Source organism: Phyllobates terribilis, unplaced genomic scaffold (genome assembly GCF_046119375.1).
Source record: "Phyllobates terribilis strain yellow unplaced genomic scaffold, ASM4611937v1 Scaffold_9__5_contigs__length_417890890, whole genome shotgun sequence".
In the NCBI taxonomy this organism is placed as follows: Eukaryota; Metazoa; Chordata; class Amphibia; order Anura; family Dendrobatidae; genus Phyllobates; species Phyllobates terribilis.
The window spans coordinates 84,208,761-84,227,343 of NW_027362769.1; the positions used below are offsets into that span (position 1 = coordinate 84,208,761).

Sequence of the window (18,583 nt, forward strand, 5' to 3'; positions counted from 1 at the left end):
GGTCAACTGCTAGCGACTCTCTCCTTCAGGTGCCTGGGCGGGACTCCCCTCCTTCTGGAGCATCATGGACTTTCACCTCCTCCCTACCATCTTGAGCATTGCACATCTCATTGGTTCTGCTCCTGGCGCCACTGGCCATCCTTGTACGCTACAGTCACTGACACTGAACTGCAACCTGATGCACACACACCTTACAGTATTTGTACTCTGACTGTCTAGCGCTGAGTTAATCTTAGAATCCCAGCAGCAAAAGCTACTACTGGCAGTCCTTAGTGTCTGTGAGTATGTGTTAAACACTCACACACTATTATCTTGCCAGATGGAGCACGTGATACTTCTACCCTTTGTTCCAACGTGACGTTCCGCACTCCCCTTAAGGGCGCGTAAGGTCAGATTGGTACAGTTCTGCACCATCACCTCCTGTCCACACGGGTACAGAGAGGCACCAGGGAGAGAGAAAAGGTGGTCCACTCAGACACTGACGTGGCCCCACACTCACTCACACCCCTGACAGGCTGAGAAGTTCTTTCACTACTCCAGTGAATCAGAGCCCTGTCGGCCTGGTAGAGCTGCCACTAGTCTCTATTTGATATAACAGACTTATATCAGGCTAGAGACCAGTCCTGTAGCGTGTTCGTTAGACCAAACAACAGACGTAAGGTTTGGGGGTCGAAATAAAAGAACAGCCCAAGATTAAATTATATATTTAATTGCCATAAGGGCTCACTAAACAATCTACTATATACATTAGGGTTACAAATACAAATGCATGGTACATCAAGCTAAGCAGATCTTAAAGTCAGTTACCAGTTTAGATGGACAGCCTGGCATGTGGGGGGAGGGCGACCACATGAGGAGAGTGTAGGCCCTCACTCTGTTGTTGGACTTGTGTGGTCCCAAACATCTTGCTGGCACGGGCTCCCCAGGAACAAAGACAGGTGGGAGGAGACCTGCAGGAGGTTTTAAACTCTTTGGGTTACTCCCCCCTACTGCCCCCTGCTCAAGCCCAAGTCTCCATCTGTGTTCCCTCTTAGCTAAGAGACTCCAAAAACTAAAATGGGCTATACCTTCTTACTGGATGGTCCCAGGGAATCGGTTCTGGTGTCAATGGACGCAGCCGGGCCCCTGCTACGCGAGGAGACCAAACACACTGGTCCTAGGAGGTTCCAAAAGGATGGGACGTGTATCTCCTTGTCCCTACACGCTAGATTGGGCTTGGATGCAGTCTGGCATTCGCCATCTCCCCCTGAGCTAGAAAATCCATTTTGTGAAGAGCTGGGACATATAGTTCTTTCACATCTCGATATTGAAATATAGTACCTTAACAAAAGAGCACATGTTAGTGATCAAACAAAGGGACATCCGGTCAGCAGCTGCATCTGCTGGGGATGGGGGGTTCTCACCCCCCTTTGCTTACTGCAAAAGGTATTCAAAGGAGTCGGATTACACTGTGCATGAGATCTCCCTAAGACCGGCCAAGCAGGTCACAGTGATTGACATGGGTTATCTTTCATTTTCTTCACACCTACCAACCACACTTCCATGCATACACAATGATTTTTAATACAATCGTTCTGTGCACATAGAACATAATGTTCTCGGCAGCACGTGCCTTGTGTAGACATGATGATGTGATGCCGACAATGATTTGTAATGATTTTTAAGCTTGCGTAAAAATCATTTCACATGACAAAGAAGTGGTTTATTCGTCCTGTGATTAATGGCCTGATTAGACAGACTGATGATCGGAAATCAGAGTTAATAGGAATGGTCCCTGAGATATAATTATAAAGTGATGTAATATGCTAGTTAGACTCAATCAATTTATGAGACGGGAATCCTTTAACGTTTATTTTTGCATTTCATTTTGCTATCATCTGAGACAAGCTAACTTTTCTTTGTTTATTTTCATGTGTGTTCCAGATATACCCCGCATGTGTCCAGACTGGCATGCTGCATAAATAGCACAAAGCTTTAATAACAATGGCAAAAAGTAGAACAAGGATACAGATATTTTCCTTATGTGTGATCATTAGTAGGCATTGTGACACTGAGTCACCACTCACGGACAAGCTGTGAGACAGGGTAGTCAAGAGGTCCGGGATCAGATACCAAGTGAGCTCATCATAAACAGAGTAAGATAAAGGCGTAGTCAGGTCACAGTCCGAGGTCAGAATTCCAGGAAGGTAGTGGATCAAGACAAAGGGGCTAGGCAAGCGGATGGTCAAAGGCAAGGTCCAAGGTCAGGCAGCAAAAGATCAGAAAAAGAGCAATGGAAAATAAGGAACACACACACCACCGAGCTAAGGCTACAACTGTCAATAATCAGACACTGACAGCATGCTAAATAGCCAGGTAATAGCCCAGAATGGCAGACACGTGGAAGAAATCCAGCACATCCCTGACAGCTTAGCACGACCCTGATTCTATATGGTGACTGAACTGTCAATCATTGCGTCCAGGACACAGTGAGTGGTGGAATTGTGATAGGCATCACAAACCATCCTTTACTCACCCTCCTCTTGTCTAGTTCTGAAGTTCTGAGTCTCAGCTGCAGCTCTCCGTGTCTGTTATTGTCTGCAGTGCTGACATCATGTTGATAGTGTTGCAGCAAATTAGTGAGCTCAAGAGCTCTAAGCGGCTTGTGACGTCTAGTTGGGCAGCGCTGCTGAGTTTGCTTATTGGCTGCAGCGCTATGAAAGTGATGCCAGTGCTGCAGACAATAAAAGACATCGGGAGCAGCTGCGGTGACTGGACCCTTAGTGTTGGAGCCTGGGAAGGGTGAGTAAAGAACAGTTTCTTCACTCTGTGTGACTGCAGACTTCTGATTACCCACCCCCACCCCACCATCGCATGCACTGTGCACTGCGGGGATTCACCGGTTTCTGATCCAGGACCATGAGTGTGAGTAGTTATACATACTGCCGGCCAGTAGGCGCAGCCTCGCTTCAATATACTTGTATGGAGTGAGGATGCGCCCACTGGCCGGCAGTATGTATAACTCATACATACCCTCCAGTCCCGGGTCTAAAATCAATGAATCCTCGCACTGCACAGTGTCTGTGTGCTGGGGGGAATCATAAGTCTTCAGTCACACAGAGTGACTGCAGACTTATCGATTTGGACCAGACCACCCCTTTAAATGCAAACTGTGCTTGGAGACAGAGGTGTTTTGAAACCGTAAAATCCCTTTAAACTGTACATAAAAATGTTGGCTGCAGTAATATTTTATATCTTGGTGTTATGGTTTTCAATGTCTAATTTTCATTTTTGTGCAACAGGTGCCTTTTTCTCACAAAGAGTTTATCTACAAGGCAAAGCTCTAGACTTTGAGATTTGGGACACTGCTGGACAGGAGAGATACCACAGTGTGTGCCATCTTTACTACCGTGGTGCCAGTGCAGCTTTGCTGGTTTATGACATTAGTTCCAAGGTAAATCAGCGCTTAATGACATTTTTGTAATGAGTGCTGTCAGAATATGAACCATAATAAATCTTTTGAGGTTCAATGCACTGTTTTTGTGAAATAGCATTGAGGTTCCTCCTTTTCTCCATCATCAAGAGTTGGGGCAGCGTCTGTAAGCCCCCAAACACATAAGTTAAAGGGGTATTCCCATCGTCAAGATCCTATTCCAATATTTAGCAGGTGTAATAATAATAATAATATTAGCAAATACCTCCAATTAGTAATGCAGTATAGTTCTTCTGATACGCTATGTAGCTTACCCCATGTGCAGGGCATTGCAGTAGCTTAGGTATCCATGGTTACGACCACTATACAGCTAACTAACTGTCATTATATGAGTGGTCATAACCATGGATATCTGCAATGCCCTGCACATGGAGTAAGCAACATAGCGAATCAGAAGAACTATGCTACATTTCTAACTGGAGGGGTTTACTAATATTATTATTATTACACCTACTACATATTGGGATAGGATCTTGGCTATGGGAACACCCCTTTAAATTGTAGAAAGCTTTCTCTGATGTGTATGTGTAGACTTAAAGTATGTCCACACGTTTTGTATTTGTAGAAAAATCTGCTGCAAAAAACCAAAGTATTGACAGGGAAAACATTTTGTAAAATGCGCACATTTTTTACGTGTTTTTACTTGTTTTTTTTTACATTAATTTGATTTAGGTGAAAAAACGGCACAAAAATTCTGCAAGAATTGACATGTAGATTTGACTTGCGGTTCAAATATGCAATGAAAAAATATGCAGCATGTGCATGAGATTTCAGAGATGTCATTCACTTTGCTAGTACTGTAAAAATATGTTGTTGTTTTTTGTGGCAAAAATGCAACATGTGAACAAGCTCCAAGACTTGTTTTCCTTTGCAAGTTTTTGAGCAAGACCAATAAGCATAACTATTAACTAAACCTACAACATCATTTTCTTTTCCTGTGCTGAACAATTTCCCAATATAACAGTACAATATAATCCTTTGCAAGTGTGGAGAGTTCTGGCAAAGTTCACTGTATTACATCAAGTATATAGTTAGAACTGTGGATCCTTTCTAAGATTAGGTGAAGCATCTACAGCGTGGCTGAAGCTTCAGATACAATTATTTTGGCCAATGTCATGAAAATAATCCTTAGTATTGCAATCCCATAGATTTTTGAGCCAAAATCAAAAGTAGATCTAATCTAATAGAAAGAAGTACCAGTCTTTCCTTTTTATATCCCATCACATTGCTTAGCCTGAAAAAAAAAATTGCCTGTGGGGTTCCTGGCTGAGGGTATGTTCAAATGTGTCATTGCTATAGGTTTTTTTTTACTATAGGCTTCAATGGGGAGCACGACTAAATCCATGTAAAAAGTATTTACGTTTCTAAGTGCAGAACAGTGTTTTACTCCAAAAGTTGCATAAAATTAAACATTGTGTCAGTTCTGCACCAAAAACAAATCAAGAAAAGAGAAAAATGCAATACTCAGAGCTGATTGCTTATTTTGGTTCAGACACCGGCAGATAAAATGTGCGGAAAAAAGCAACATCTGTGAACAACATTGGTAGTTTAATGCAATTTTTGTGGTCAAAACTAGAAAAGGATATAGCAGGATGGGAGAAGTATATGACTTTCCTTTATAATTCCCATTCCTTTTAATCCTCTAACTTTCCACAAAAAATGCTACACAAGATGCATGTGTGACTTCAGCCTTATAGGAGTATTTAGCACAAATGTAAACTTTTGTTTTTTAGTCAGGAGGCAGCACTTATGGTATTAGGCTACCTGCTAGTCTTATAATGATAGGCATAATACACTAAAATACAGAACTATTGTATAGATTGGGATACATTTACTCTTCCTGATTCCCACTTTTCAACTTTTGGTGCTATCACTAACTTTTTGCAAGTCTTCTTTTACACAAATTGCATCTTTTTGAGGCTTAACATGCATCTAGCAGAGAGCAATAATGATAAAGTGAAGAACAGGGAAACATGAATCAAAATAATAAATAGCTTTTATTGCAAAAAATGATTAAGGCTATGTGCCCACGATGCAGAAATGCTCCGGATTTTTCCTGAGCGTTTCTGCATCTCCCTGGCAGAAAAAATGCATGCGGATTGTACATGCGGATTGTACATGCGGATTGTACATGCGTTTTTCCTGCCAGGGACATGCGGATGTGAAGCGTTCTTCACATGCATTTCCGCATTCTGGTTGACAAGCACTTTCCAAGCGATTTTAGCATCACTTGGAAAGTGCTTGTCAACTTGGTCACACTATATAAGGCTGTGTGCCCACGTAGCGTTTTTCAAGCGTATATGCTGCGGAATTTCCGCAGCGTAAACGCTTGAAAAACGCATGTAGATCCGCACCCCATGGTCCCCAATGGCATTCCGCAATGTCAATGCCCATGCTGCGGATTTTTCCGCAGCGTATATGCTGCAGTCAAAAATCCGCAGCATGTTCATTAATTTTGCGGAAGCGCAGCGGAATCAATGTGCGGATGGTACCCAAGTCTGGAGGAGAGGAGACTCTCCTCCAGACCTGGGTACCAAAGAACCTGTAAAAAAAAGAATAAAATAAAGTTTATACTTATCTTATGATGTTTTCCCTCCGTCGCGCTGTTGTCTGAAGGACCTGCCACGTCATTGAGTCATGTGACCCACCACATGACTCAATGACGTCACCGCAGGTCCTGCACACAACAGCGTGAGCCGCTCAAGCCTCCGGACGGGGCAGAGGATGCATCAGAAGGTGAGTATAAAGTTTATTTTTTTATTTTTTACCATTCTGAACAAGTTGTCAAGCACTTTTCCAAGTGATGCTTGGAGAAGTGCTTGATAACCCGCATGCGGAAATGCATGCAAAGACGCCTCACAAACGCTTCTACCTGGCGGGAAAACCGCATGTAATATCCGCATGCGATTTTCCCGCCAGGGAGAAGCGTAAAAAATATGCTTCAGGTCCGCAACGTGGGCACATAGCCTAAAGCCATGCAAAAGGCATGTATTTATATAGTGTGACCGTAAAAGAATGGTTAAAAATAAAAAAAAAAATCTATACTTACCTTCTGATGGCCCCCGGAGTCTTGCTTCCCTCCGTTCTCCCTTGTTGGCAGATCGCGGTACACTGAAGGACCTGCCGACGTCAGCATCACGTGATCCGTCACATGACTATGACGTCAGCGCAGGTCCTCCAGTCCATCGCGAGCTGCCGGCAAGTGAATGAAGCACACCGCGGGTCATCAGAAGATAAGTATAACATTTATTTTTTATTTTATTCTTTTTTTCACAGGTTCTATGGTACCCGGGTCCGGAGGAGAGTCTCCTGTCCTCCAAACCCGGGTACCATCTGTGAGGACCTGGCCACTTTCTAAATACTTTTCCAGCACTGAGCACCCCTTTTCGTCAATCTTAATTTTGTGTTTTGTTAGAAATTTGCTTGCTGTGTTTTGTTAGTGATTTGTTTGCTCATCTGTTCAACCTCAGGTATCTATTCCATTCAGTGACCATATCTCCGAGACCTTGGGCCATTGTTCTCTCCGTCACCACAGGTAGTCTCACATGCAAACCCAGGGGATGGGTTCCACCTGAGAAAATATCTCCACTAAGGCACAGTTAGCTGGGGGAGGGAGGGATGAGCTCTTCTGCTGATTCAGGAGGCTGAACCCTGTGCAGGAGAAAGAGAAGATTCATTGCTAGTCGGACTGAGACCTGGGTGGTATCACGGGCTTCGGTCATGATATCCATCATCCGAAGGAGCATATGCTGCCAATATACTGGCGGGAGATACAAAAAGCTGTGGGCCAACCAAAAGTTGGGGGACAGTGGGTATCACCTGGTACGGGGCAGTGGAACTACTGATCCCAGGTTGGAAACTCAAAGACTAAGAGAATTGCCTGTTGGACATTTACCTGGAATTTCTGTTCATCATGGTCGGAAGGAATAAAACTAATTGCATCGATAACCTGCCTAGGTGATTATTAAAATCCACAACCGCACATCTTTACACCATCCGCACATTGGAACGCATGGAATGCGCATCTACATATACAGTAATGCGTAATCCATGCGTTCCAATGCAAGTCAATGGAGGCAAAAACGCAGCGCTTCCGCAAAATAATTGGTAGTGCTGCGTTTTTTTTCCGCAATGATAATCCGCAGCGGAAATTTCCGCAGCATGCGCAAAGCACATGCGGATTATCATTGGGGAACATGGCAGGCCTTCTACCATGCGTTTTTTAAGCGTTTCTGCAGCGTTTTTGCCACTGCGGAAACGCTTAAAAAACGCATAGTGGGCACACAGCCTAAAAGACAAAAAAGTTAATAATGGTAATTGTCCCAACACACAAGACACTGACAGCTTTGGGTCTCTGTGCAAGAAATGTGTTTAGGCCCCCCTCCTTTTATGGCGACCAAGCAACATATATAATCTACTCTCATTATGTATATTGCTGTCTTTTATTACACAGTGCCCTCCCTTGTTATGTACAGCACCATTCCTTACATATTGATTCCTCTTGTTATTTTTGTTCTTTATAGCGCCCTGTCCTTTATTACATATCGTCCTCTCTTGTTAGATGTAAACTGAAATGACGCCTGATGGAGCATGGGAAAACTTATTTTCTAAAAGAGGAGGCTAATGGACTGGTCTTCTGGTCCCCTTCATGGGGTTAATGTGCCACATCCTGGGATTAATGGGCCCAATCCTGGGGATAATGTGCTCCATCCTGGTCCCCTTCTTAGTGTTAATGTGCCCCATCCTGGGGATAATGTGCCCCATACTAGTTCCCTTCCTGAGGTTAATGTGCCACATCCTGGTCTCCTTCCTTGGGGATATTGTGCCCCTTCCTTGGTTTAAGGTGTCCCACCCTGGTCTCCTTCCTGGAAGGTCATTTTTACCACAAAACGTACACCATACAGTTTCCAAAAAAAAAAAACAATGTCAAAATTGTGTTTTTTTTCACAATTTTTCCCCGCTTGGAATTTTTTTCCCACTTTCCAGTACACTATGTGTTAAAATGAATGGTGTCATTCAAAAGTACAACTCGTCCTGCAAAAAAACAAGCCCTCATATTAGTATGTAGACAGAAAAATAACAGCGTTCTGGTTCAGGAAGGAGAGGAGGAAAAAACAAAAATACAAAAACAGAAATTCGTCCCATTGTGAAGGGGTTAGAAACGTTTGTTTCACAATTATTTTGCCATGTAAACAGGCAGACGATCACTCGATAAATGAGCCCGATGCTTTTTGATCAGGTGAAATGATCTTTTGCGCAGCGCAAAGATCATCACTCTCGAATGTGCAGTTTTGTAGAAACTGGACTCGCACTTTCCAGAACTATGGCAGCGTATGCGCACTGAGCAATCTATTACAGGCTGCTCAGTGCACATCGTTTACTTTGGTCGCACTGACTGACCTTCATTTCTTAAAGTAATGATGGCCACTCGTTTTTCTTTACTTAGCTGCTTTTTTTCTTGCCATAATACAAATTCTAACAGTCTATTCAGTAGGACTATCAGTTGTGTATCCACCTGACTTCTGCACAACACAACTGATGGTCCCAACCCCATTTATAAGGCAAGAAATCCCACTTATTAAACCTGACAGGGCACACCTGTGAAGTGAAAACCATTTCCGGTGACTACCTCTTGAAGCTCATCAAGAGAATGCCAAGAGTGTGCAAAGCAGTCATCAAAGCAAAAGGTGGCTACTTTGAAGAACCTAGAATATAAGACATATTTTCAGTTGTTTCACACTTTTTTGTTAAGTATATAATTCCACATGTGTTAATTCATAGTTTTGATGCCTTCAGTGTGAATGTACAATTTTCATAGTTAAGAAAATACAGAAAAATCTTTAAATGAGAAGGTGTGTCCAAACTTTTGGTCTGTACTGTATGTAAACGACTGCTGATCAGTAAAAGTTTGCTGATCGATTGGCGATTGTATCGTGCCGACGGATGGTCTGTATAAACGGAACCTTAGTTTAAACCAAAAACTCTCATCACCTTCTTGATAAATGTTGGCCATTATCTAAGTGAACAAATGTCGTGCTTCATAACAAATGGCCGAAACAATGGCATGGGGACAATTTTAAGTCTGAAGAATGTGTCCCATGCCTCACATGTGCTTAGGAGATGTGATTCAAATTTGCCAGTGCTATCTATGCCACTATGGCAGTCATCATGGATGCAACAGGACCATCAAGTCCATCTCAGTGGAGAAGGCAATGGGAGGCAAACAGAGCATGAGGAAGCTGGACAATACATGACAAATGGATAGTCGCTTTTCAATGCCAGGTTGGAGGGTTGCTTTGAAGCAAAATTGAGGAAAGATTTGCTTAGGACATAGAAGAAAACTGATATGAAAATTGTAGGAAAGCAAAATACTAGGCGTGCACAGGTGAGGGTAAGACTTCTTGAATCTCATGAACATCTACTTTGTTCTGATTTGATATCATCTGTTCTCCTTGCTGACATTTCTTCTCTTTTCTCTGTTAGGAGACTTTCACCAGAGCTCAAATTTGGCTTCAGGAATTGCAAAAATACATCTGCAGCGGAGAGATGGTTATCGCATTGGTAGGAAACAAAAGTGACCTTCAAGATGATAGAAAGGTTTCAGCAGAGGTACAGCAGAATCCTGTCATGTCTAATTATTGTAAGATTACTTTGTAAAATGTCACATTGGACCTGTAAAGGACGACATGCAAAATGCTATAGAGGCTTCAATTAATCAAAGATTTGTTTGTAGCTGGTATCAGCACATGTCTAAGTACATTGCTCCAGTTTGGAGGCCTTTACAGGGATAGAGAACTGGGTATGGTCATTTATATTTACACACAATTCATTGCCAATGCTAGAAGTAAGGAACACGACAAACATTATTGCTTTGATGTTAAAGCTGTGTCTGTAGTCAGAATACACAGAGGATTGTGCAGAAGGCTATTACCCATCACCAAGGGTGGACACAGACAGAAGAGTGCCTCTGTGAAAATACTGTATATGGGCCCTTTGTAGTACATAAGACACATAATGCAGGCCTTTACTTATTGGACACCTGTGTGATTGCATAGTTTGCATCAATGGTATGTCCGCTCCTGCCCAACACTTCTCAGTCTTCTTTGGCATGGTCTCTTTAAATTGTAATACAACCAAATTAATTTATATAGCAGCACAGAGCAGCAACCGGATGCATAGAGCCATGCTCGGCAGATCACACTGCTATTTTTGCAATCTGGTATGTTTTATAAGCGTCAACCTGCCTAAATAGTATTTCAATGAGCTTTTCGGTAGTTGGGTTGACGGTACTGTGAATGTTATATATTTGGAGAATGTAATGAATATAACCAGCAGGTGGCAGCACAGAGGCTTTCTGCTCTTTTAGGCCATTTTCACAGCTAGCAAAAATAGGAAAAAAAAAAAAATACAGAAAAATGTTTTTGGAACAGTTATTGCAGTTTGGCTACACTTGTCAATAAAAATTGCACAAAAAAAAGTCACAAAACGTCCTTCAAAAACAATTCAGGTCTCTGAACACCAAAGTATCCAAATTCATACAAAAAGGACATATTTCATGTATTCGTTTGCTTCAGTTCTAGTGCAGTTGTTCCTAGAAGTTTTTAATACAAAACTCAATTGTAGCACCACATAAACCGTTTGTTAATTATATCAGTAAGGAAAACATAAGCAAAATACACACAGAAAATTCTGACCAAGATTTATTTATTTTACTCACTTATATAGCCCATTAATTCCAAAGCACTTTGCAGACATTATCGGCACTGTCCCCAATGGGGCTCACAATATAAATTCCCTATCAGTATCTCCCTTGACTGTGGGAGGAAACTAGAGAACGCAGAGGAAAAACACCCAAACACGGGGAGAACATACAAACTCCTTGAGTAATGCTCAATTTTCTTATTAAAAGTCGCACACCTCTCATTAAAGTTGGTGGATTTTGGACTATTATGAAATCTATGACTAGGAACTGATTTGTGACAAAGTTTGTGCTATTTTCCCTATCCATGTGTTAGATTATCCAGTAGCCAATCTGCAGTATAATACCGTAACAGCAATATAGATGAGATTCTACCTGTGACAAGCCCATTGCAAAGCGTAAAACTTTTTGTGCACTTTGTGACTTTTTTAAACTTTTTGAAACCTTTTGAATAATTTGAGAATTTTGGGGTTAAGTCTGAGCCCAAAATGGGCATAACTGATTAATAAATATTTTCTTCTATTTCTAGGACCCTTATTGGTAAGTTATCAAGCGAGATAGGTGACTACTCTGTATCCACATAATGATCCAGCAGTGTCGCAGTTTTCTTTACCATGTATACAGAATGCATGAGGATAGGGCTACACAAAGAATTTGTCGCACAAAAGTTTAAACTGAAACAATCATAAAACTGGAGTGCAACAACTTAAGGCTAAGTTCACACTATGCATTTTTTGAGGCGTTTTCCCCACCGTGGAAACACTATGAAAACGCTTGTAATAGGTCTGACAGGTACTGCAATATGAATCCGGATATGCTGTGCACATGATGCGAAAATTTCTGCTACAGATTCGCAGGATGATCATTGTTTGGGCGTTTCCACCGCAAATTCGCGACCATTGACTTACATTGAATCGCAGCAAACCCGCAGGTATAATATCTATACCTGCAGATATGCTGCGTTTCAATGAAAGTCAATAGGCGCGAAATCGCACCCGAAACGCTCTGGTACCCGGGTCGGGAGAGGAGGACTACATCTCTTCTCATCCGACCACCACTCTCACTGATAACAGCGAGAGCGGCGTGGATGGGAGGAGCAGCAGTCTGCTCTACCCAGCCCGCATGCCCACAGTCAAAAAAATAAAAAAAATAAATAAACCTTATACTCACCTGTCCGGTGGCCCCCGGTGTCCTCCTGGTCCCCGGCGATGCCATCTCCCCGGCAGCCAGCGGTATACTGCGGGAAGAGGGCACGCAAGAATGTTCCCAGGGTGGTAAGCTCACTGTCTTCTACAGCAGTGACATCAGTGATGGCTGATGTCACTGCTGTAGAAGTGACCCGGATCGTCGTGGGATAATCGCTGGTGGTACGTGGACTACGTCGTTGACGGCAGACAGGTGAGGGATATGGTTGTTTGTTTTTTTTACTTTTTTTTCAGGCTTTGTGGACAGAGTGCAATAAAAAAAAATATTAAAACCATGTGTTTTTTATTTAATTAAAATACTTTACTCTGGCCATGTCTTTTATTGAAAAAGCGGCGACCATTTTTCCATGCAGTTAGTAATGTGGTCGTCTTATAGACGCCCTCCATTACTAACCTGGGCTTCACGTCTGCTGCCAATACATGGCTGACAATAACCCCAACCCCATTACCCCACTCGCCACCGCTACAGGGCAGTGGGAAGAGCGGAGGCTAAGCGCCAGATTTTTCGCATCTTATGGATGTGCCATTTCTGGGACTGCTGAGGGGTGATATTAATAGCCGTGGAGGCGGCTAGTATCCATGGCCCCTTCCCTGGCTATTAATATCAGCCTGCAGGTGTCTATTTTAGCCTTTGCTGGTTAGATTTTATAAGGGGACCCCACGTCAATTTTTTTCTGGGTTCCCCCTGTAATCTAAACCAATAAAGACTAAAAAAACAGCTGTGGGCTGATATTAATAGCCAGGGAACATTATTGCCTAATGGTCTCTTCCCCAGCGGTTGGCTTTCCCTCTGCTGGTTATAAAAATGATGCGGGAACCCACGCTATTTTTTTTTTAAATTTTAGTCGCTGTGCCCACGATCCGGACGTAGCAGCACTTTGAATGCATATTTTTTGCTGCTTCCAAAACGTTGCATTCTATTGAATGCATATTGTGTTCACTGAACCATGCGTATTTACCGCATTCTATACATTGTAGTGGTTAAATTTCTGTTGCGGAGACTAGCAACTCCAGAAGAGAATTTGACATGCTTCGGTCCTGAAAGACACGCTGCATGTCAGTGTCCACGGGTGATCCGCAGCCTCTGATGCATGCATAGTGAACATGGGATTTCTAGCGATACCATCCACTTTATACTAACATCTGGACACTGCAGGTTTGACACTGTATAAACCCGCAGCGGCTCCTGACCATGGCCACGTACCCAAACTCGCCCGCAGCATGTCAATTTCTGTAGCGGACACGCTAGTCTCCGTTGCAGATTTTGACCGATTGAAGTGTCATTATATGCGGTGGATTCATATGTACTGACAACAAAAGTGTGGCATTAGAACACCACGTTTGGATGCAACAAAAATGCTCTGCGTCCAAAGCACTGGTGACTGCTGATCAGGGGGACGTAGCGGCTAATGAACCAGCTGTGAGATGTTATTTAATGGCCAGGGACCATGTTTGTAAATGGCACCTTCCCAGGCTAAAAATACCGGCTCACAGCAGCCGCATAAATTACATGAATAGAAATACTAATGAAGATTGGGTGAATGGGACTAGCTGACACCCAGCTCTTTTGTTTGGTGATGACAAGGTGTCAATCAGACCTTTTCATGACCAAAACTAATTAAAGTAAAGTAAAGAGTTAAATAAACACACAGACACAGAGCAAACACTTTAGTTGAAATACAACAAACACATTCGTTAATCATTCAAATTAACCAATATACTCACCCCAGTTCTGACAGTAATTCAAGGGTTCAAGCAATGTCCCACCAAATAACTTTATTTAGCTCCAAAAAGCATTCATTGATGTACAAAGACGCTTCAAAACCCCGTCAAAAACACATCAAAAAAGCATCAAAAACTACCAGTGTTTTTCCTGCCAAAGAGATGCAGAAACGCTCAGGAAATTTCTGCTTCAAATCCTGATCGTGCACACATAGCCTTAAGTGGATCTTCCTTTTAATTTGACATGCACATGAAAACTGCACAGAAATACTCAGTACATCCTAAAGAATAGTGCTTTAGCCTGAAAATATTCTCAAAAGATATTGGAACATGAAATCAAATCAGATATGGAACGCAAAAGTCAAATTCCAATCATTAGGCAGAAATTGTGTCACTTTTTCATCATTGACCTTTTCCTATGAAATATTTAACTCTCAGGATGCACAAGCTTTTGCTGAACAAAAACGACTTCTGTTCATGGAAACTTCTGCGAAGACAGGGAATGGTGTGAAAGAGGTTTTTCAAGCAGTAGGTGAGTTTACTTATTTTATATGACTTCAACAAAAGTGTACATACGTGGTCCAAAATGTAAGACTCCTCAACTGAGAAGTTGAAAAGTTATATACATATGTACACCGTACTGTGCAAAACTTTTAGGCAAGTGTGGAAAAAATGTAAGAATGCTTTAAAAAATAGAAGAGTTACTAGCAGTGGCGTAACTAAAGTGCGATGGGCTCCAGTGCAAAATTTGTAACTGGGCCTCCCCCCTGCATGTTGGTCAAATGTCCCCAAACATGGAACCCTTCCTGGTATATATGTCCTCTCCCTGGTATACAGCTCTGGCAAAAATTAAGAGACCACTGCACAGTTTTCTAAAAATCACCATCTCTACATGTCTGACAGCCATTCCATTCCAGTGTCTGTTGAACTCCAACCAAAGTCCACCTCATTCTACTTAATGTGCTTCTGATTAGGTGATCACCTGAACCAAATCTTATGTAAAGAGGGAAAGTATAAAAAACACTGCTGTGGTCTTCACAATCCTCTTGCAATAGGACAAGCTGGATTGCAAAACATGTGCTAGGAATAGCCCAAAAGTAATTTGAATGAAAAAATCACTTTTAACCATGCCAAAGGAGTTGAAAAGTTTTGATTGAGGGAAAGAAGGGCTCAATTCTGGCATTCCTTCAGAGGGATACAGTGAGCATCATGTTGCCTCCATCCTTAAAATTTCGAAGACGGCAGTCCATTACAACAAGGTAAAGCAGCAGACATTGGGGACAACAAAGCTACAGACCGGCAGAGGGCGAAAGCGACTCTCCACTGACCGGGATGACCAACATCTTATTCAAATGTCACTCCGCAACCGCAGGATGACATCAAGTGACCTACAAAAGGAATGGCAAATGGCAGCTGGGGTGAAGTGCATGGCAAGAACAGTTCATAACAGGATCCTAGAGGCAGGCCTCAAGTCATGTAAAGCTAGAAAAAAGCCTTTCATCAATGAGAAGCAAAGGAGAGCCAAGCTGAAGTTTGCCAAAGACCATAAGGATTGGACCATAGAGGACTGGAGTAAGGTAATCTTCTCTGATGAGTCTAATTTTCAGCTTTGCCCAACACCTGGTCGTCTAATGGTTAGACGGAGACCTGGAGAGACATACAAGCCACAGTGTATTGCACCCACTATTTAATTTGGTGGAGGATCAGTGATGATCTGGGGATGCTTCAGCAAGGCTGGAATTGGGCAGGTTAATCTTTGTGAAGGACGTATGAATCAAGCCGCATACAAGGTTTTCCTTGAAAAACACTTGCTTCCTTCTGCTCAGGCAATGTTTCCCAACTCTGAGGACTGTTTTTTCCAGCAGGACAATGCCCCATGCCACACAGCTAGGTCAATCAATGTGTGGATGAAGGAGCACCACATCAAGACCCTGTCATGGCCAGCCCAATCTCCAGACCTGAACCCCATTGAAAACCTCTGGAATGTAGTCAAAAGGAAGATGGATAGTCACCAGCCATAAAACTAAGAAGAACCGCTTACATTTTTGTGCCAGGAGTGGCATAAGGTCACCCAAAAGCAGTGTGAAAGACTGATGGAAAGCAGCCAAGACGCATGAAAGCTGTGATTAAAAATCATGATTATTCCACCAAATATTGATTTCTGAACTCTTCCTGAGTTAAAACATGAGTATTGTTGTTTCTAAATGAATAAGAACTTGTTTTCTTTGCATTATTTGAGTTCTGAAAGCACTGTTTCTTTTTTATTATTTTGACGATTTCTCATTTGCTGCAAATAAATACAAAATTTGTAGCTTTGAATTTTGGAGACATGAGGTCAGTAGTTTATAGAATAAAACAACAATGTACATTTTACTCAAAAATATACCTATAAAGAGAAAAATCAGAGAAAATGAAAATTTTACAGTAGTCTCTTAATTTTGCCAGAGCTGTATGTCCCCCATTCTGGGCCTCTTCCAGGTTTATATGTTCCCCATCCTGTTATATACAGTCATGGACGAAAGTGTTGGCAACTTCGAAATTGTTCCAGAAAATGAAAAATTTATCCCAAAAATGATTGCAATTACACATGTTTTGTTATACACATGTTTATTTCATTTGTGTGTATTGGAACAACACAAAAAAACAGAAAAAGGCAAACTGGACAAAATTTCACACTAAACCCCCAAAATGGGCCGGACAAAATTGCTGGCACCTGTCCAAAAAATGTGGGTAAACAACTTTGTTTCAAGCATGTGATGCTCGTTCAAACTCACCTGTGGCAAGTAACAGTGTGGGCAATATGAAAATCACACCTGAAACTAGATAAAAAGGGGAGAAGTTGACTCAATCTTTGCATTGTGTGTCTGTGTGTGCCACACTAAGCATGCAGAACAGAAAGAGGAGAAGAGAACTGTCTGAGGACTTGAGAACCAAAATTATTGAAAAATAACAACAATCTCAAGGTTACAAGTCCATCTTCAGAGATCTTGATGTTCCTTTGATGACAGTGCACAACATAATCAAGAAGTTTACAACCCATGGCACCGTAGTTAATCTACCTGGACGTGAACAACAGAGAAAAATTGAAAGGTTTCAACGCAGGATAGTCCAAATGGTGGGTAAACAGCACCAATCAAGCTGTCCTGCAGACTCTGGGTGCAGCAGTGTTAGTGCAAACTGTCCCTCGGCATTTGAATGAAATGAAACGTTATAGCCGGAGACCCAGGTGGACCCCACTGCTGACACAAAGACATAAAAAGCTAGACTGTAGTTTGCCAAAATGTACATTAGTTAGCCAAACTTCTTCTGGGAAAGCGTCTTGTGGACAGATCAGACCAAGATAGAGCTTTTTGGTAAGCACATAATCCTACTGTTTACCCAAAACGGAATAAGCCCTACAAAGAACACAGTACCTACAGTTAAATATTGTGGAGGTTCATAGATGTTTTGGGTTGTTTTGCTGCCTCTGGCACTGGCTGCCTTGACTGTGTGCAAGGCATCATGAAGTTTGAAGATTTCCAAAGAATTTTGGATTGCAATGTACTGCCCAGTGTCAGAAAGCTGGGTTTGTGTCCTAAGTCAATGGGTCTTCCAACAGGACAATGATCCCAAACATACTTTAAGAAGCATCCAGAAATAGATGGAAACAAAGCACTGGAGAGTTCTGAAGTGGATAGCAATGAGTCCGGATCTAAATCCCATTGAACACCTGTGGAGAGATCTTAAACTTGATGTTGGGAGAAGGCGCCTTCACATATGAGAGACATGGAGCAGTTTGCAAAAGAAGAGTGGTCCAGATTCCAGTTAAGAGGTGTAAGAAGCTTGTTGATGGTTATAAGAAGCGATTGATTGCAGTTATTTATTCCAAAGGGTGTGCAACCAAATACTAAGTTGAGGGTGCAACAATTTTGTCCGGCCAAATTTTGGGGTTTTGTGTGAAATTATGTCCAATTTGCCTTTTTTTTCCCTGTTTTTTTTGTTTTTCTCCAATACACACAAAGTAGATAAGCGTGCATAACAAAACATGTCCTCTCTCCTCCTTTACCAGTTGCTGACTTGTATTGTTCAAGATTATTGCAATTGTTTTTGCTATGTATACCCCTTTCACATGTAAAGCGCCATGGAATAAATGGCGCTATAATAATAAGAAATAATAATTGCAATTATTTTCTGGGAGAAATACCGTACTTCATTTTCTGGAACAATTTCAAGTGTGCCAACACTTTCGGCCATGACTGTATGTCCCCCTTCCTGGTATATATGTCTCCCACCCAGGGCCCATCCTAGCATATATGTCTCCCATTCTGGGCCCCTTCCAGGTATATGTTGCCCATCCTGGTATACAGTGCTGGCCAAAAGTATTGGCACCCCTGCAATTCTGTCAGATAATACTCAGTTTCTTCCTGAAAATGATTGCAATCACAAATTCTTTGGTATTATTCTCTTCATTTAATTTGTCTTCAATGAAAAAAACACAAAAAGAAT

General features: G+C 42.1%; 1 protein-coding gene across 1 annotated transcript in view; it reads left to right on the top strand.

The window, feature by feature from the left end:
* RAB17 (RAB17, member RAS oncogene family) overlaps positions 1-18,583 on the top strand; it is a 60,582-nt gene that overhangs the window by 10,287 nt on the left and 31,712 nt on the right. Inside the window, exons 3-5 of the mRNA XM_073646678.1 lie at positions 3,282-3,433; positions 9,956-10,081; positions 14,537-14,630. Coding sequence (XP_073502779.1) covers positions 3,282-3,433; positions 9,956-10,081; positions 14,537-14,630 — 372 coding nt within the window. The remainder of the gene's footprint in view (positions 1-3,281; positions 3,434-9,955; positions 10,082-14,536; positions 14,631-18,583) is intronic.